This window comes from Meles meles, chromosome 7 (assembly GCF_922984935.1).
Source record: "Meles meles chromosome 7, mMelMel3.1 paternal haplotype, whole genome shotgun sequence".
In the NCBI taxonomy this organism is placed as follows: Eukaryota; Metazoa; Chordata; class Mammalia; order Carnivora; family Mustelidae; genus Meles; species Meles meles.
Window position 1 is genome coordinate 4,529,605 of NC_060072.1, and position 19,969 is coordinate 4,549,573.

General features: G+C 61.7%; 1 protein-coding gene across 5 annotated transcripts in view; it reads right to left on the reverse strand.

Annotated features, from left to right (window-relative positions):
• PRR5 (proline rich 5) overlaps positions 1 to 19,969 on the reverse strand; it is a 49,904-nt gene that overhangs the window by 17,263 nt on the left and 12,672 nt on the right. For 2 of the 5 annotated variants that reach the window (XM_046011192.1, XM_046011194.1), the window contains exons 1-2: positions 9,107 to 9,493; positions 493 to 573 (exon numbers count right to left, since the gene is read on the reverse strand). In XM_046011192.1, coding sequence (XP_045867148.1) covers positions 493 to 573; positions 9,107 to 9,243 — 218 coding nt within the window. In that variant the 5' untranslated portion in view covers positions 9,244 to 9,493. Of the gene's footprint in view, positions 1 to 492; positions 574 to 3,248; positions 3,570 to 9,106; positions 9,494 to 19,969 lie in introns of those variants that run through there. The other 3 variants (XM_046011193.1, XM_046011197.1, XM_046011196.1) reach the window with 3 other exon arrangements.

Consider the following 19,969-nt stretch of genomic DNA (forward strand, 5'->3'; position numbering starts at 1 on the left):
TGACGGATGGTGCCCCGCTCACAGCAGCAGCTTGGAGGGGCTGGTCCATCCTGGACTGCCTCACCAGTGCTCACCGCTTGGCCGTCCACAGGAAATGAGGGGCATTCGGCCGGGCTGTAACTGCCTTTCCGGGAATGACACTCCCGTCATTAGGCAGGTGGGTCCTTCCTCTTTAACAGAATAATATCCTTCACGATGTTCAACACCAGCGGGGAATGTGGGCGTGATCTCGAGCCCCTGTCCAAGTCCCACCCTGCTTCCCCTGGAGAGAAAGTCCTCGGGACCAGTGGGGGTCCCGAGGCCCAAGAGCCAGACGACCAGGGCCTGGGTCAAGGTGCACACAGTGGCCTCCGGGTCATTGCCCACCGCGGCCGTAAGGGCAGTATTTCAGGTGTGGCTGGGGAGGCAGGGCCTGGCTACAGCCTCCCGCCCCAGCACGGCCTTCCCTGCCACTCAGAGCCCCAGGACAGGAGGGGACAGGCAGCCACTCACCGGACGCCTTCGTTGAGGCTGAAGAGCTCCTGGTCAGGCAGCCCCTTGCGCTGGAAGACGGCGATGACCCCGTTGTGGATGCTGCGGGCGGGAGAAAGACGAGAGTCATCGAGGCTCCGCCACCCCTCCCCACCTGCCCTCTCCTGCCCTACTTGGCTTGAGGGACAGAAGCGGGTCTGGTCAGAAGCAGGTGCCCATCTTTTCTCTTATAAGTCAAGAGACCCCCTGGAGAGCAGGGGTCAGCTGTCCTCCCAGGACCCTGTCCACACCAGAACCTCAGTCCCCACCTCGACCCCAAGATCTACATCCCTAGCCCCAGCCTCCCCAGAGCCCCAGGCCTGAGTCACCTCCGAGTCACCTCTCCAGGATGTCTTCTGTGGCCTGTACACACTCTGCTCCCCTTCCCGCATTCTGGAATCTTCTATTCCCAAGGGTACCCTTTGATCACCTGTCCCACCCAGTAACGTATCCCACCCCGACATTCACCATGGGCTTCCAGGTGCCGCTGAGCCGGCCCTTCCTGACTCCTGGTGTCCCCGAGCGCTGGACACTCATGCTCTGTGCCCCACTGGGAAGTGATCTCCAGCCACAGGGCCTTTGCACATGCCAATTCTGCTGGCTGATCCTCTCCCACTTCCATTATCTATTCCCTTTAGATCACACACTGTTGCCAGCTTTTCTGGACCGTCACTGTGTAACCACGTTTCTGTGATTTGATTAACTTGTTTCCATCACTGTCTGCAGACCCCAAGAGCACAGAGCGTCGTTGGAGAAACTTGTAAGCATTTGGGGAAAATTCATTCTTGACTCTCCCTCACCCTCTGAAACCAACCCACCCTGAGGTCAGATCCATTTCTACCTCCTGGAGCTCCGCTGCGGCCCTCCCCTCCCCTCTAGCCAGGGCCCCTCCTTGCATGCCTGGACCTGATCATACCAGCCTGCCTCTCCGCTGCCCCTAGTCACCTCCCTGACCAGGGTCTTGGGAGGAACCCGACACCTGCAGATATAGCCCGAGGCCTGGACACGGCATTCGAGGCTTGTCAGGAACGGCCTCTCCCTGAATTCCGGGGCATCTTCCACTCCAGACTGCGAGAGTGCTGGACTGGCCAGAGGCCACTATACCTCTGGGTTTCTGCACCCTCTGCCCCTTCCGCCTGGAAGGCCCTTCTCCTCCCTGTCTACAAGGTAAGCAGCTGTTCATACTGAAGACTCAGCTCAGAAGCCACTTCCTCCAAGAAGCCCTCCTGACCCCTTCCTTTCCCCAGGGAGACTCCTATCCTGGCACTTTGCTGATTCACTTTCCTATCAGCACCCCGCCCTCCCTTGGCCACACACTTCCGAGGGCAAGAACCAGGTCTGGGTGGCTCCTCCGCCCTCCACCCAGGCCCTAGGCACCGCTCTGAAGCTCACAGACCCACTGCCGGGACTCTCAGTGTGGAGGGAGCAGCCGGGCGCGCTGCCATTCCCATCGCAGACCAGGCAGCAGCCATGGAGCTCCCAATGCCCTTGGCTTTGGCTCCGCCCTTTCCAGGAACGCAGACTGGCCCCCCACTTCGCAGACGGGGAGACAGAGGATCACAGAGGCCATGTCTCCTGTGGGAAGGCACAGAGCTCCTCATCCAGCAGCTGCCCCCTGTCCCCATGCAGCGGGGTCTGAGCCCCGCTGGGGCAGGACCCTGCACCCCACCCCCCTCCCAGGGGCACGAGAAGCGCGGGTCCTCCAGCAGCTGTCACGCTGGAATCCCAGCAGCTGCAGGCCGACTCCCAGCCCTGTGGAGGCTGCTGGGGGGCAGGAGGCACAGGGCATTCCTGGTCACCGCCCTGGGGCCCCGGGGGCCCAGCTGCTCCCGAGGTGCGGTGGGGAACAAGGACAGAGGCCCTGAGGTGGGACCAAGCCGTGCAGGCTGAGCCCCTGCGGCCCCTCCCACTCTTCACACACACCTGCTCCTAGCAGCCCCGCCCCACGGCTTCCTCCTCTTCCAGGCAGACTGCCGGAGGGACCCCAGCCCAGCGGTGACCCTGCACTCTGGGGCTTTGGATGGTGAGGCCGGCTCTCTGACCCTCAAAGAGTCACAGGGGTCAGCCCCTCCTGCGTCGGGCCTCTGTCCTTGCTGTCCCTTCCCCTGCAGGCTTGCCCTCCACCTGCTCCCTGGACCTCAAACCCTCCCCCCGGCCCCTCCAGGTTGGGGCCTCCTCCCTCACAGCTGTGTTGCAGAAAAAAATTGACCTCGGTGGTCTTTTAGGGGAGGGGTGGTCTCTCTGCTTGACTCTTTTGCCCCTGTCCTTGACCCCCAGGCTCAGCGCATCAGCTGATCACCTCCCTTTGATTCCTGACGACACCCATGTCTAAGCAGCCTCGGGCCCAGCCCAGGGGCCACCCTGAGATCAGCAGTCCCCTCCCCGCCCACCGTGACCCCGGCCACCTGCGCCTCGGCTTCCCCACGCACATCATGGATTCTGAACTCCAGCGCCCAAAGGAGACGGTGCCCGGGCAGTGGGCTGCCCCGCGGGTGACGCTTACTGGGGCATCTTTAGCTCGTCTCCGAGGAGGGGTGCGTCCCCAGCAGCTCCCACCACAGCTCAACCATCCACTCTGCGGTTTTCTCAGTCTCTCCCTTCTAACCACCACACAGGGGGCCTGTCACACCCGAGGCTACGGAAGGAAATGACGAGGGTCTGGGGAGCCAAGAACTGCCCAGAGTCCCGAGATCATGACACCTGGCAGAGCCCGCGAACCTGGCCCGTGGTCCTCCTACCCCGGTCGCTGGCTCGGAAACTGCCTCCCACGCTGCCCCAGCTGGATGGGCCCTGCCCCTTCCATTCCTCTCCGGCCTGGGGCTGAGGTTCCCCTTCTGTCCCAAGTCCAAGTAGGGTCACCAAAAACGAAAAAGAACACAACAGCTTGCTGTGAGCCACCAGGGAGAGGAAGGGTGGGGAGCAGGAGGCCCACATATGACTTCTCTTCCCCCCCAGCCACGCTGGGCTGCGGCCTCCCGAACAGAGGTGGGCAGGCCCGGCGTGGGCATTGGCAGGCAGCCCCGTGGAAAGCACAGGCGGCCTCCAAGGGCACTTCCGGGTGAGACCCGTGGCCTCTCCTCACCGGGCTGTCCTTCGCAGAGCCGGTCCCCCTCCCCTGTGCAGAAGGACACGAGCCCCAGAGTCGCTTGACTGGGCCCCAGGTGGGCCTGGCGCAAAGAGGAGAAGGTGCCAGAGCCCTGGTGAGGCTCCAGGGCGTCCCTGGAGAGTTTGTGGCCCAGGAGGGGGGTGGGGCATAGCCAAACTGGGAGAGGGAGAGCTCACCGTAGGGCTCCTGGGGGCGCCTGCCTGTGGCCACCCTGGTTAGGGCCGGAGCCCGTGTGGGGCGCTGGGAGGACCTGGAAGCAGAGCCCTGCCTTTCTCTGGTGCTTTCCTCAATGTGGACACGGCCTAGGCCTCAGAGGACACACAGAGGGGGCAGGCCTCTGCCAGGTGACCCCAGAAGGCCGACCTGGACCCTGAGCAGGGCGGCCACCTCCTCAGGCCCCTCCCCCCCGGTGTCCAGGCCTGGTGTGTCCCACCAGCCCCCAGGCAGCAGTCCCTGTGAAGGGACAGCCATGCGAACGAGGAAGGGCAGGGGAGCTGGGCGCCACCAGGCTCCTCCACCCCACCTGACAGCCGAGGCTCTAGTCACCCCCCGTTCTATCGGAGGGTGACCGGATGGAGCCTCAGTGTCCTCGCCGAGAGATGAAGGGGGGCCCACCCGGCTTTGCTGTAGCCGCCCCCGGAGCAGGGCCCATGGCTTCCTCTCTACGTCCAAGTGAAAGGCACAGGAGGCAGGCAACTTGGAAGCCGACCGTGTCCCCCCGCCAGGCCCGATGGGACCCCCTAGTGAAGAGGGTGACGATGCCGTTTCCAGCCCCGTGTCGGCTTCACCCGCTCCTCAGCAAACGGGTCCCACTCTCGCCCGGGTGTCAGTCCGCCTAGCTCCGGATGCTCGTGCCCGGCGCTAACAGGGTTCCCGGCTGAGCAGGAGGGGTCCGTGTCCACCCCCACCCCTCCCTGGGCACCCGGCAAGGGCCCTGACCCGTGCCGGTCCCGACTGCAGAGGGGACAGTGCAGTGACCCCTTTCCAGCTGTGAGGTCGGTTCTGGGGCCACGATGGAGCCCGGGCTGGGGTGTGGGATGTGGTGGCTCAGGGCACTCAGTCGTGCAGGGGGAGGGAGGGAGCAGGGGGGAGGGGGGGAGGGGTGTCAGCCTCACAAATTCTACCGACCTCGTGGCTTCAAACAACCCAGATGTGTTTGCTTTCCTTTCTGAAGGCCAGAGGTTCCAAACCAGTTTCACGAGGCTGAACTCAAGGTGTTCTGTGACTGGCTCCTCCTGGAGGCTCCAGGCCAGAATCTGCTTCCTGGCCTTTTCCAGCTTCTGGAAGCGCCCACGTGCTTGGCTCAGGCCCCTTCTCGCAGGCTCACAGGAAGCACCGTGGCACCCTGGCTCTCCGTTCCCATCCCGCCACCTCCTCCCTGACTCCAAGCCCCGGGCCTCACTCTCGGGAAGACCCTTGGGACCACACTGGGCCCCCTTCATGTCATCATGCCTGCAAAGTCCCTTTTTAGCCTTCAATATAGTCGCAGGTTCCGGGGCCCGGGTGTGGACATCTTCGGGGCCATTCCTCTGCGGACCCCACCCAGACGGCCCTGGTGGGGCCAGAGGCTCAGGGCCCAGAGCAGCCACTGGGCAGGGGCGGGGTACGGGGAGCCAAGCCCAGACCCCCGGCAGCTTCCAACCCCCACCCCCAACCAAGGGATCACCCGGGAGCCTCCCCCGGCCCCTCAGAGGCCCTTCCCTGAGGTGGTGGCAGACATACAGGCTTTGGAGCTGGACCTGGGTTAGATCCAGCTTCTGCCCAGCCTCCCTGTAGAGACCTGGGCCAGCTCCCAAACTTCTCTGAGCCTCAGTGTCCTCGCCTGCAAAATGGGGCTGCTGAGCCCCGCCTTGAGGGCCTCTGGGGAATGACAGGAGCGCCTTCAGGTCTGGCGTTGGGTCAGGGCCCCTCGCTAAGTGAGTGCAGAGCGGGGGTGGGAGCTAGCATTGCTGGAAGCAGGCAGAACATTCTCATTCTGTAGGGGTTCGGCAGGCGGTCCCTGCCCGGGACAGGGGAGAGCCCACAAGGCGGCTGCCACCAGCCTCCAGGTTCTTACCACCAACACCCGCCTCTCTTGGTCCCTGAGCCGTGACCTCAGGTCAGACCTGGGGTCAGACTCCCAGACCCTGACATTAGCATGGGGTCTTTTTTTGGATGATAATTCTTTTCTGTATTTATCTATTTATTTATTTACTTTTAGCATGCGGTCTTGAGCAAGTCCATTCCCCGCACCTGCTTCCCTCTCTGCAAGCTGAAGACAATCACCCCTGCCCTGGAGGGAGATGATGGGGACGGAGGGAATGTCCCACGCAGGGCCCACACTCCCCCTGCCTGGGGCCTCCCCTCCCACACCTAGAAGCTGGGACAGATGTCGGGCTCCAGAGCCCGAGCATTCAGGCCTAGCAGGGAACGAGAGTTAACACGAACTCCATTAACAGTTAACACCTCTGATCCAAACACGTGCCCAGGGGACCTGGGTTGGGGAGGCCTTTCAGGCCCCTCAGCTCAAGAGCATAACCTCCACGGAACTAGCGGCCTCACCCCTGCACGGGGTCCAGACCCTGTCGGAGCTAACTGGGGCAGCCCAGGAGGAATGCATGCACAGAGGGCCATGTCCCGGCCCTTGACATACGTGGGGGGCGGGGGGGTGGCTGCAGGTGGGAACAGCCTGTCTGGGGCCCTGCGCTTGGCTTGGCTCAGGGGACAAACCCACCCAGCAGAGAAGGGCCAAGGAAACAACCATGCCTGGCAGCCAGCACTCACTCAAACACTTCCCGTTCCTGCACCCCCGGAATCGAGATCCTGGAGGAAAGAATGACAGCACTCACCTGTCTCCCAGTTTATCTTCTTCCGGGCACTAAACGCGACCTGCGGTGACCTCATCCCTTTACCTGTGTTCCTGTTTATCTTCTGACTCCCTCCCCCAACTCAGGAAGCTGTTCTTTCTCGGCTGACTCTTGGCCCCAGAAGCCGCCCAGTGCCAGGGAGCACAGGAAGGAACGAGGGAACAAATCACAGGGATGAATGTCTAAGTGAATGCACGGATCCCGTTCTCATGAGAGCAAGCCTTGTATGTGGCCCCATGTCCAGATGAAGAAAGATGCACAGGAAATTAGGGGATGCGCCCAGGGTCACTGTGGTGGGCTGAATGAAATTCGTGTCTACCTTGGAAACAGGGTCTCGCGGACGTAGTTAGGTAAAGATCCTGAGACAAAATCATTCGGGATGAGGGTGACCCCAGAGCGAATGACTGGTGTCCTTCCAAGAGAAAGGAGAGGGAGTTTCTATCACAGACCCAGGAGAGGCCATGTGAAGACAGAAACAGACTGCCACAAGCCAAGAAACCACCAGAAGCTGGAGGAGGCAGAAGGCTATGGAGGGAGCACTATCCCGCCGGCACCTTGGACTCCAAACGAGGAGCGCACAGCGCAGCTAGGCAGGCCTTGAAGACGGACGCAGCTGTCCTGTCTGAGGGCTGTTGTCCTGCCCCGCCTCATAGGGAGCACTGCAAGGAGGGGCGGGCAGGCAGAGACCAGAGTGGACCCTGAGCCCCACACAGCTCCCACTCAGGGAAGGGCAGAGGAAGGCTCTCTGCCTCTCCTTGGCTCGGCACCCTCTGTCTGGGGAGGAGAGAGCAGCGGCTCGGGCCCTACCGTGAGACAAATAACTAACTCCCTCTCTGGGCTAAGTGAACCGAGGGACCCGAAGGCGTCGGGCGCATAGGCGAAGTACAAGACGTCAGGTGGGAGCGGCCAGGTGCCCCAGGGATGGAAGACTCAATCAGGCAGGGGGAGAGGAAACGTGTTCTTCTGAAGTCTGGCAGGTGCTCGTTCTAAATGCCATTAAGTGAAAAGCAGTGGAGGGACTCAGGTGGCCTTTCTCTGCAGTCCCCTCCTGGAGCTCCGCAAGACTCAGAGCTGGCCCCAGGGTCACAAGCGCAGGGGGCTGTCTAAGCCCTTGAGCCGGTGCCCTCCCCTCTGTCTGGACACGCCCCGAGTCCCTACCATGTGCTGGACACTGTGTAGAGGGCTTGAATATGTATGTTTGCATTTAATCCCTACAACAGCCCCTGAGGCGGACGCCCACTTTATGGCTATGGAAATTAAGGCCCAGAGAGATAGATTAACTTGCTCAATGCCACACAGCAGGGAAGAGGTGGAGCTGGAAACTGAACTAAGTCTGTTTGGCTACCACTAAGCGAAAGCAGAGACGTGTGTGTGTGTGTGTGTGTGTGTGTGTGTGTGTGTGTGCATGCGTGTGTGTGTGTGTGTGTGTGTGTGTGTGTGTGCATGCGTGTGTGTTGGTGGGGGAGGGAATCAGCATCTATCTCCTGAATTCTGAGACAGGAGGAATCAACTCTTGGGACATTGTGCAGTCAGTGGGTCACTGACATTCTCCCGCGACAGACCTTCCTTCCCTGTCTCCACATTGGCCCTGTAAGGAGGAATGCACACACCCACTGACAGGGAAACTGAGGCAAACCCAGCCACAAGCAGTCTGCAACCTGGTAGGGGACGGAACCCAAGCACATGGATGATGGGGTCCTGCCTAGTGCCCAGACAAAGGTCTCAGGCTGGGGGTCCTGTGCCCACTGGGATGCTCAGGAAACTCTCCTTGGGTGGCCACACGGAGAGCTGGGTTCCTGGGGGCCAGGACCACAGCCAGCGGAGCATCTGGCAACAATTCCCTGCCAGGTGTGTGTGTGTGGGGGGGGGGGCGGTATTCACAGCCCCCCTGAACAGCCTCTCGCTCCGTGCCCCACCCCTCCCTTTGCCTTTTGGTGGAAATGTCTACTTTGAAAAGGGATCAGGAACAGACACGCTGGGGAATCCCACTACATAAACCATCTCTTTTCCGGATCCCAGCCTTGCTCTTCAAACAAAGCTTGGGGGTGGGGGTGGGGGGACTTCCCACGCCCCTGCTAGTCTGGGAAAGGCCCCCAGGGGGGAGGGTCGTCTCAGGAATGCCAGGCAGCTGCTGCACCCCTGCTGACAACTGGGAGGACAAGGGGCCGCTCAGGGGAAGCTACCCGCCCACCCCCCTCCGACCAAAGGGACCTTTACTGGGAGACAGGAAGCGCAGCGGCCGCCCACCGACTGCGCCCTTGAGGCTCATCTGCTCATCTGCGAAATGGGAAAAACACTTCCTGCTCTATGTACCTCCCAGATGGCCACGAGCACCGGGGCGCAGACGTGGGAAGACCCCCGGGTGCGAGGCAAGCACGCGGGCTCCAGGCCCACCCCGTCGCCCACAGCTGGACGCTGCAGGGCGAGCCCCGAGTCCGCGGTCTCGTCCCTCCCTTCCAGAAACACGTTGCATTAAACTTCCCTGTCCGCCCGCACAACTCCGGCGGAGCAAGTTCTTTGCCAGCTGCGAAGTACCGCGGCGCTCAGGGCTCCATTCCTCGCCCGCGGGCCCGACAGCAGCTCCGTCTCCCCGGGCTCTGGGGCCCCGGGCCCGGCGAGGGGGGCCCGGAGGGCGCGGCCTTACCTGTTCCAGGTGGCGTTGGCGCAGGCCCGGCGCTGCTGCGTGCCTCGCTCGTCCGCGCCGGCGGGAGCCGGCTCTCTCTTGCCCAGGTCACTGAGGCTGGGCGAACTCATGAACTTCAACCTGCGGAGAGTCCTCATGGTGACCCCGGCGGCCCGCTCCGCGCCCACGCGCGCCCGCCGCCGCGCTCTGCGCCACGCCGCGCCGCGGGCCCCGGCCGGCACTGCGCCCTCTACGAGGAAACTTGGGCGAGAGCAGGAAGCCGAGCGGCCCTCCGGGGTCCCGCCCCAGCCCCGCGCCTCCGCCCCGGGCCCCGCGCCGGCTCGCCCGCCGGGTTAATCATTGCTCCGAGCGGCCGCAGCGTGGAGCGCCAGAAGCGCGGCCGGCAGCGCGGACCCGGCGCAAACGGAGGCGGGGGCGGGGCCGGGGGCGGGGCCGGGGGCGGGGGCGGAACAGGGGCGGTCCTTGAGGGGCGGGGCGGAGTGGAGGCGTGGCTATGCCGCAAAGGGGTGTGATCAGGGGGCGGGGCCTAGAGGGCGGGGTCCCTAGCGAGGGCGGGGTCCCTAGCGGGGGCGGGGTCTCCGCCTCCTTGGCCAAGGCCGCCCCAAAGCCCACTAGGTGTCCACTTCCGGGTCAGGCTTGGACCCCTCGGGTCTTCCGAGGGCCACCTATGCCCGTCGGAAACCAACATGCATGGGACGCACAACCCAACCCCAAGCGTCCTCCCTGAGCCGGGCCACCGCAGCCAGAAGCACGATGCTCAGGGACTCCTTTCCCCACTCTGTGCCCAGACCGCCTTTGCCAATGCTTCACCCAAAGTCACCCCCTCCTGGCCATCCCCACAAAGGCTATGCCCACGCAGATCCCTCCCAGTTTCTCATGAGGACCTGGTGGAGACCTCCTGTCCCCTTTGGGCACCGCGTCAGGACCCTGCCCCACCGAAGCCCAGCCTGGGCATGACTAGTCACCCTCCCCTGGCCTGGACTGGGGCCATGGCTGCCAGACGGGGGCCTGGGGGGATCACCGGTGGCCTCTCCACCGCGGAAACCAGCAGAGCTGGCGCTCCACCCACCCCTCCAGCTTTCAGGGATGGCAGAAACAAGTGGGTCCTCTAAGACTTGGTGGCTGGGGACAGTGACCCCAGTGAAGGGCGGGCACAGCCTTGGCGCTCTCCACGCTTTACACAGCACTTTCAGATGTTTGGCCTCAGGCCAATCTCCCTCTACCAGGTAGGAATTCTTCTATTTATGTATTTATTTTGAGTATCGATACAGAGGTGGGAATGCTTCTTCCCATTCCCCAGTAGAGAGATGAGGCCTAGAAAGTGGAAAAAACCCGCCCAACACCTACAATTAGCAAATGGCGAAGTTGGGCCAACGCAGGCCTCCTAAGCACAGGGCACAGGCACGCAAACAGCCCCTTCCCCCTCCCCCAATCGGACAGGGCCCCATGGCATCGCTGCCCTCATCCTACCTCCCCGACAGTCCCTGGGGCCGTGCCTGTGCTGATCTCGGTCTGCGGGCACCACAGCCCCTGCCCCCTTGTCTTCCCACAGACACTTCCCCTGTAAATCAGTGGGGAGAAAGGAGGGGCGGATCCTTGAATCTCAGCGGGTGGCAGAGGCTCAGAGGCCACACCCCCCGTGTCATACAAAACAGGGAACTGAGGCCCAGAGGCCCCTGGCTCCTTTATGCCAGAGTATGTGTTCCTCCGGCTGCCTCTTAATGGCAGAACCAAAGTGCCTGCCCCCTGAGAAAGGGGTTCCTTCCCTTCCCCGGGTAGGGGCCAGCTCATTCAGTCTGATGAGGTGCAGAGACAGGAGTCAGCTGGAAGGCGGCAGTGGCGAGGCCTGGCTCAGCCCCCAAATGGAAGCTCTTTTCTGCTGAATGTTCCAGGAGGGGTGGTTTGCCAGGGTCAGGCCAAGCAGCAGATGGGCTTCTTTTGCGGCTGCGAGGGCCAAGAAAGTCCCGTATGAAGTGTACGAGAACCTCGCAGGGACACATGGCCCGGTTAAAGTCAATCGGCATGTCCCAAGCCCCTGCTGTGGGTCAGACCTGACCCTCACCGTAGGGAGGCAGGGTCATGACCATCAGACTCCCCACCCTGAGCTCAAAATTCGATGGAGTGGACACCAGAGACTGTGGACTCCCGCAAAGACCGTCATCCCCAAGGCTGAGACTTGCATGGCCTGGTGTGAGCGGACAGGCCAGGAAGGACTGAGCTGGCCCCTTCCTCACCCTTGGGGGTTTCTCACCTCTCTAGAAACACCCGTGGAGCCTGTATGCTCCCTCCACGCGCATCCACCTGCTGGGCTGGGAACCACACACCTCCCTCGGTGCCGGTCTTCTCCTTCTCTGGCTGCCTCCACTCTGCGTTAGGCTCTGGGGTTGCCCTCTGGTCATTTGGGGACTTTGCTGGCCTAGTGCCACTAGCCAGGAGGGCAGGGACAACAAAACTGGGTCAGCACTACGTTCCCAAACCCGGCGCACAGTAGAAATGCGGCGCTGATTGAGGAGAAGGGACAGTTAAACATCCATGCGCAGGAGCGGAGGGACGACGTTAGACCATAGGAGGACAGTGCTCTGCGGAACGTGCCCCGCTGGACGCACGGAGGTAGAGCCACGGTAGCCACCAGCGGGGCAAGTGAGGCGGAGCAGGGCCATGGGTTTGGACTCTCGGTGGGACGGGATGTATGGTGGTTTCCCAAGGCAGGGGGGAGAGGGCTGGCTTTGCTGGGCATGCTCAGGTGGGTGGGCTGGCGGCAGGGGCCAGCTCGGCGTGGGAGGGAGGCGGACCCCTCTGGATGAGAAATTGAAGGGAAGATGGGTGGCATGTGGGTAAGGGCAGCCCAGGGGGGAGGTGGGAGGAAAGGAGAGGAGGAAGGGCTGGTGGGGGGGGGGGTCTTGGTGGAAAGGGGGCTCTGGGAGCCGTGGTGGAGAGCAGCGTTCTGGGACAAGTGGCCAGCAAGAAATTCTAGAAGTAGGGATGGCCGAGGGCCTTCAACCCCGTCTGCTGTCCGTGTTAAGGACATTTGCTGTCACTGTGCCCTAGCCCCAGCTGAGGACCTCCATGAAATAGCCCAGAGTCAGCGCGTATAGGAGGCTCGGGTGAACGTGGTGCTGCCCTGGGTTTGGGCAGGTGACAGGTGGCGAGGGGTACAGGGATATGGGGGTGGGGCTCGACAGCCCAGGGGAGTAGCCAACCCCCCCGGCTGGAATCTGAGGCAGAGGCCAGGAGGAGACAAGACCGTTCCGATCCCCCAGAACAGGGGACAATGGGGTGGCCACAAACCGAGCCAAGCCCCTGAATGGATTCTGCACAGCCTGCAGTGCGGGGGAAAAACAAAAACCCAAAACTGTGCTCAGCCAAGGTTTTACAATGGAGAGATTGACATAGAAACCCTGATTTCTGGCTTCCTGGGAAGCATCAGATGACCGGGCCTCCTGGGCCCGAGGCCCCACGTGACAGCCCTCGCTGAGCTGCTGCCCCCGCAGGCAGGCAGAGGGGCTCTGGGCGTCCACCAGGCCCTCCACTCGCTTATGGGGCCTTCCGGGCCTGATGAGCGGGTGGGGACTGAGTGACTGTATTGTAAGGGTGGCCCTGGGCAGGGTCCATCTGCGCCGAGACTCACGGGAGGGAAACGCCCTCTGTGAAAGGGATTGGGAGACCGGGGTCCCAGTCCCCCAAACTGTCAGAGTACCCTTGCTCTGAACCCATGCCAGGCCAGAGAGCTCCAACCAGGCCCTTTCTTCCCCCAGGAACGGAGCTTTAGTCGTCGCTCCCCACCCACCAGTGGGGTGTCAGGAGTTGGTACAGGGCCCCGGTCACCAAGAGGGACCTTAGGACTTGTCCTTCTGATGGGACAGAGAGCCCTCGACGGAGCAGCCAGACCTGGGGTCCACCAGCCCTGCCACCAAGTCAGGTGATTCCTAGGCCTCAGTTTGTCCATCTGTAAGATGGATGGGCTTGGGGGTGAGGAGCCTCGCTGCACCAAGCCTCCACGGGTGCGTGCGAAGGACGGGAAATGAGAACCACAAAGCCCTTTGGGGGCCAAGCGCTCCCGCAGACGTGGCCAGAGATGGGGATCCAGGTGTCTTTGAGGCGCACGGTAGGACGGTGCCGAGGGGCTGGCCCAGAGGTTTTGTCTTCGCAGGAAAGGCACCAGGACCAACAGTGACCTGTGGGACGGGCCTGGCCCCCGTCCTCTGGCTCATGGCACTGAGACTGGATCAGAAAGAGCCGTGGGGTTTGTCCCGCTCCGGCTGGGAACCTCAGTCAGGATAATTGGGGGCAGGGCCTGGGGACGACTAACGAGCATCTGAGGGGACTCTTATGGTCCCCCGGGCTCTGCGAACCCCTGAGCCTGGCTCAGCCCCTCACTTCCCGGACGGGCAGTCCCGCACGTGGCACGGAGGGCGGGAAGTGCTCGCCGGTCTGCTCCCCGGGCCTCCAGACGTCGCGTCCACCAGGGCGAGCTCTGGCGCTCGGGGACGCCAGCCTGTGTCTGTGGGCACCCCCGGAGCGGGGAGTCAGCCCAGCCCACGCAGCCCGGTCCGAAGGGTGCCCAGGGCCCGGGGCAGCCACCACAGCTGTCCCGTGTCCTCCAGGGCCATCTGGGCTGGCGGAGAGGCACATGCCTGCAGCCCCAGTCAGCAAGTGGCAGAGCGGAAGCGGGAGCCAGGCCAGCGGGGGCGGGGGGGGGGGGTGGACGGCTGCCAGCTCTGTCACTGTCACCACCGCGGTCCTCAGCCACTTCCAGGCACTGGCCGCTGGGGGGGGCACGTCTGCCCCCTGGTGGCGAAGCCTGGTGCTTCCCGAAGCCGGCTGGGACGGTGCCTCCTGCCCCCTGGGGGCCTTGGAGGCAGGGAGCCCAGGCCACCGGAGTGCCCGGCCCATTCCTCGCTTCTCCGGGGTGCACAGGGATGGTGACACGTCTGCCTCGTGACGGGGTGGGGTGGACGGGACAATGCACGTCACCATGGGGGTTCTGTAACGGCTGCCGATTCTGGCCGCGCGGCAGAAGGGGATTCCCGTCAGAGCTGGGACGCCGGCGGCCTCCAGCACTGCTGGTCATCCCTGAAGGCCTTGCAATGCGCTGTCCTCAGTGACTGTCCCGAGGCTGGACAGCTGCTCGTCATCCCGGGCTGGATGGGCAGCAGAAGTGACGCCTGTCGTCATGAGTGGGGGGACCTCGCAGAGATTCCCGCTGGCCAGGCCTGGGGCCGGTAGGTCCTGCTCTCAGGCTGCTCCAGAGGAAATGTGCCTCTGGTGGCCTTAGAGCCAGGCTCAACTCTCAGTACTCCCACTTCAAAGATGGGGAAACTGAGGCCGAATGGGATTACGTCGCTTGCTCACGTGGTCGGCCATGAAGTTCTGGAGCTGGGACAGCTGCTGGTGAGGCCAAGCCAGCCTCCCTTGTGCTTTAGAAAACACTGCAGACAGATTTATGGAACCCTTTCTACAGACGTCCTAGGTGTCGCAGGGACCGTGGGGGACAAGAAAGACTGGGTCTCTGCCATCATGGGGTGAGCTCCTGTCCCGTCCAACACCTCCTCACATCTTCCTGTGCCCCCCCCCAGTCTTCTCTCTACCAGCTGAGCCCCCCGGCCCCATTGCACTGCCACCAGGACCCCATCCCGAGCTCTTCCCCAAGCGGGCGGTCTCCGGCCTCTGTTCTCAGAACACTCCCCCTCCACTTGCTCTGGATCCAGTTCTAGGGGCGGGTGAGGAGGTTTCCGTCAGCACAGGTCCCTTGTCTCCGACGCGGTCACCCCATGACTGCATCCACACAACTCTCCGAACCTGACTTGCCCGTCCGTAAGTGAGGTCTCCAGCAAGCAGCGCCCTAGGTCCTTCCCGGCAGGTGTTGGAGAACCCCGATTCGGGTCTATAAATAGGTGCCCGAGGCACAGTGAGGGTAAGGGCAAAGCAGGAGCCGGGCACAACAGAGGTCGCAGGCTTCGCAGCCCCCCCAACCTGGGGCCGCTCCCTGCTCACCTCCCCTGCCCGCCTCCTACCCTCCAGCGCCTTGTCTTCTCTGTTGAATGAAACGGGGAGACAGACCACGGACCTGGCAGCACGAGCGCGAGGGTTCGTGACAGCAGCAACCGCATGTTGTGCTCGGGGGGCACCTGCTAGGGGCTGGTCCGTTACCGCGTGCACCCTGACTTCCCACAGCCATTCTGTACGGAGGCAGCTGCCCCCACCATCCCCATTTATAGGGAAGCCAGCTGGGGCCCCAACGTTTAAGTGACTGGTCCAAGGCCACACGGCCAGGCCAGGATTCAAACCCAGGCTGCCCGGACTCCACGTTGGGGCACTCGATGACCTCCTTTGCTCATGAGCAGCGTGTGTCTGCCAGGGGCCCGGTACGGAGCAGGCCTGGAGTAAACGGCAGCCACCGCTGATTCTCGTCTGTAATCAACATCACATCTAGAGGCAAGGTCGGCAGCATGCGGGGCGGGGAGAGCTGGGGGCCACCGCCTTCCCAGATGTGCGTCCTTCCCAGCCCCTCCCGGGGGAGGACGACCCCGCCGGCCCCATCCAGCGGTGCAAACTTGATTTGGATACAGACACAGCCATTGCCTGCCAGATGAAGTCCTGGGGAGTATCCAGGCTGCTCTCCTGTTGTGGGTACAGCTGTGTCCCCCCAAAAGACATGCTAAAGTCCTAACTCCTGGTCCCTGTGCACATGACCTTGTGTGGCCAGAGGGTCTTTGCAGATGTGACCAGTTTGAGATGAGGTCATCCTGGAGGACCCTAAATGGCAATTTATAAGACCCTATGAAGGCAGAGAGATGGAGACGCGGGGGGAGGACAGCTGTGTGAAGACAGAGGCAGACGGGTGTGGGGAGGTCACCCGCCGAGCAGCACCACGAAATGCCGGCAGCTGCCAGAAGCTGGGAGACAAGGAAGGAGTCTTAGCCTTGCCCCCACCTTGAGCTTGGACTTTGGACCTCCAGTCCTGCGAGAGAGTAAGTTTCTGTAGCAAGCCCTCCAGCTTGTGGTCCTCTGTTAAGACAGACCTAAGACACGACCGCATCCCCTTTCCCCACACAGGGTCTGCACGCCCCCAGGTCCTGGCTTTGACCTCCGCATCCGGGAACCTGACATCCAAACGTGGACAGGTCGGGCCCCAAGGCCAGTCAATTGGAGACACCCTCGTTCCCTTACCCCTGCTTTCTCCAATAGGAACGCACAAACCCCAGGAGACTTGGGGGGGGGGGTTGGGGTGGACAGCTTTATCTCTCCCTCGGGCGCCCTCCTGGGCCAGCAGCCTTTCCTTAGAAGAATCCTTGGAAAGAACAACCACTCAGGATATTGGAACTCACCCAGATAACCAAGACCTAGGAGAGGGAGCCCAAGAGAAGGCTGGGTGCAGGACTGGGGGCTTTAGGAAGGGCTCTGTCACTCACTGCTCCTTTGGGACCCCTCACTAATGACCCTTCCAGGCAGGTCTCGGGGCTCTAGGAATTACTAGTCCCCGGCGGGCATTCCGACCCAGCAGGGCATGTAGAAAGCGGCGGCATCCCAACTTGGCCTGCATTCTTGAGTTCAGAAATAAAGCCCAAAGAGCCCGGTAAGGAAGTGACTTTGGGTTGTCTGGACTCTGCCAAGTTCAGGGCTTTGGTCCTGGAGGAGGGTGTGTCCAGCCAGCAGGGGAATGGCTGTTCCATGAGCCCCCCCTCACCCACCGCTCCTGCAAGAATACGGTTCAAAGGCCACAAAGGGATGGATTTTAATGATGGGGAACGGACTGCCGAGATGCACTGGAAGGACGGGGGGGCAGCGTCCATCTCCCTGTGGGGGTGGGGGGTGTCCCTTCCTGAGGGTCTGGCCCACACATCCCCACCACAACCCTTCCCGCTGGGCAGCCTCATTCCCTACTACAAGTGGACACGGAGGCCCCAGATTCCGATGTCTCCCATAGGGTCATAGGCTGATGAAGGGCAGGGCCGGGGTGGGCACTGGGTTGCCCACTCCAGTCCCTGGCTTCCCGCCTGGTGGACTGTGGAAGGAATTCACCTGCCTGGAGGCCAAGCCCTTCCGCACCTGAAGTCTGAGTGGGTACTGCTCCCCTGCCCTCTTCCCAGCCCCCACTGGGCCACCCAGCACCGGCTGCAGGGTTGTGCCCGCAGCTTGCCCACCCCTCTGGGCCCCCAAGCCCCTGCAGGCTCAGGACTCCTCCCCGCCCCCAGACCCAGCCTCCGGGCCTCGCAGCCTGTCTGGGTCCACCCTGCTGCCCGCACGCTCATTTGCTACCCAGCTCACAGGCTTCAGAGGAACGCCTCTGCCTGCAAGATTTCCACATTTCCAAGCTCGGGTCCAAGGCCCTCCGCAATCTGGGCACAAGCTTCCATTCCTTCCATTCCGCTTCATCCCTGGCTGAGCCTGTCCAGGCCCCCATCTGCCACCAACTTCTAAGCAGAAGACAGAGTGACTGCTTGTTCTCCAGACTTTCTGCCTGTTTCCCACCCCTGGGCCTTTCCCCAGGCGCTGCCCTCCGCCCGGGATGCCCTTCCTCCCTGTCCTCCAACTCATTTCTTCTCCAGCGATATTGATGATAATAATAGTACTGAGACAGCAGAATGCCTTGGTTCAGGGCATGGGCTGTGGCTTACAGCGGTGCACAGCCATCTGCCTCAGGCTCACAAGTGTTGGTCAGTGTGCCTCAGTTTCCCCACCTGTAAAATGAGAACAAGAACAACACCTTCCTCCCTGGGTGATTCCCAAGGCTGAACCGGTGTCCATAGATAAAAAACGGGCCAGATGCGCAGCGGGTGCTCATCGGCACGAGCTGTTATCACTAGCTGTCCTCCCCCCCATGCTGTCTTCCCTCTGAATGGGAGGTCTGTCTCCTCGATCAGACTGGGCGCTTGCTGAGGCCGTTGGCTGCAGTGGACAGAGGCACGTGGTATGTGCCGGGTAGACACGGACAAAGCCCTTCCTTCTTGACCACGCTTTGGTCAGGCTCCTTGGAGCCTCTGTCACTGGACCGACCTTGGGCTTCCCACCCGCCCTCGCAGGACCCAGTCTGAGCAGGAATCCTGCCAGGTCAGTTTAGCCCAACCCCCACCCCTGTATCTTATCACTCTGTCCTGCCTTCAGCAAGAATTCCCCGCAGTCGGTCACAAGAGTGCCCCTTTCCCCACAGGTTTCTACCCGCTGACCCCAGCCCTGCTGGTTGGCGGTAAATCCCTCCTTCTGGTTGGCGGTAAATCCCTCCTTCTGCTTGCTGGAACGGGGAGCGGAGGCTGATTTCTCTCCCTCACTACAGATGCCCTTCCACAGCCAGGAAACGCACAAACTCTGGAAATTCAAGTTTTTTCAGAGTCCGGCCACAAAATCTGGATCTGCTCTGAATGAGGCTATCTGGAGTCCTTGTCTACCCCCTCTGTGCAGATCCGGTAGAGAGACACAGTCCCCCGGATGCCGCCCTGGTGTCTCCCGCCAGCGATCAACAGGTTGGATCACTGTTCAAAAATCCAGCAGGAGTTCCCAGGTCACATCTGGCCCTGAGGGTCTCAGATAAGGGGTGGGGGGTTTGAACCGATGGGAAGCTGAGTCACAGAGCTCGTCGGTGGCTGAGCCGGAAGACTCCGGACTCCGGAGGTGGCCTGCCATTTCGTAAGGAGCCTTGGACGCAGGTGCTTAGCAAACTCTGGAAAGTTCTCTATAAGAAGCAGTCGTCCATAGGGGGCATGAGGAATCTTCTGCACTGACCACTCAAAGGTCAAGAGGCTGGACAATTTAAAGAGTGACACAACCTGAAAGCTCTCTCCCTACGCCCTTTTCGTAGCAATGCTGGATAAAAAAAAAAAGACACATCTTCTAAATGCATAACTTTCGTCCACGCTTGTAAGAACAGGAGGAAGATCACCAGGCGCCAGAATGTTAGTACTAGTATGATCATTCAGACTGTTTCATTCCCACACTTAGATCCTATTTAGTATTGGTTTTACTGAAGGGTGTTACCTCGAAGAACGCTTGAAAGATGCGATCGTTCAACGCGGAGGGACCTTCCCCGTGCCTTCGTGCATCGAGCACTTCCAGCACTTCCAGGAACCTCATTCATTGCTGTGCCCATTTTGCAGATGGGGAAACTGAGCACATCCTGGGCTGGTCGAGCTAGGGTGCGAGCCTAGTGGTCTGGCTCCCAGGACTGTGTTCTTCAGTCTCAGACGCTCCACTCACTGTGCTCTAACCAATGTAACAGCGAAGTTGCAGGAAAAGGCCAGGAGCTAAAAGCCGGGGCCTGGAGACAGAGGGTCAAACCAGCACTCAGGAGGGAAGATGCTGAGCGAGCAGGTAGTGCGAGAGGCAACTGAGGCCCTCACACAAAGCCAGGGCTCTCGAGGGGCTGTTCCTCTAAGAAATGGGTAGCTGAGAAAAAGATCTGCCCCCGGGCCAAGAGAGATGCCCAAGAATCCTGGTGTGTGTCTCCCTGAGCTTCAGGGAGCTGGAAAAGCATGCACGTCTCCTAGAACCTAGAACACAGCCTGACCAGCCTGGTGACAGCCTGGGGCAGCCTGCCCGAGCCATTGGAAAGGTACCTTGGAGGGTCAGGCCCCCCGAGCCGGGCAGGTGTCTACAGATAACCCCTGGCTAGAAGGAAACTCAATCCCAAGGATGCAGCGCCCAGGGAAACCGGCCACCAGCGGGAAGGAGGCACAAGCTACAACTGTCAGAAGAAAACTCCCGAGGGCTTGAGCCAAGAAACCATTGGAAAGAGTGAATTTGCTTAACATAGTCAAAGGCGTACCAGAGAACAAGAATGCACGATGTTATAACAGCCAGCTCCCTACTGGGAAGCCAGCGTCCTGGGCATGGGGACGGGGCTCAGTGGTCCCAGCTCCTGGGCACCTG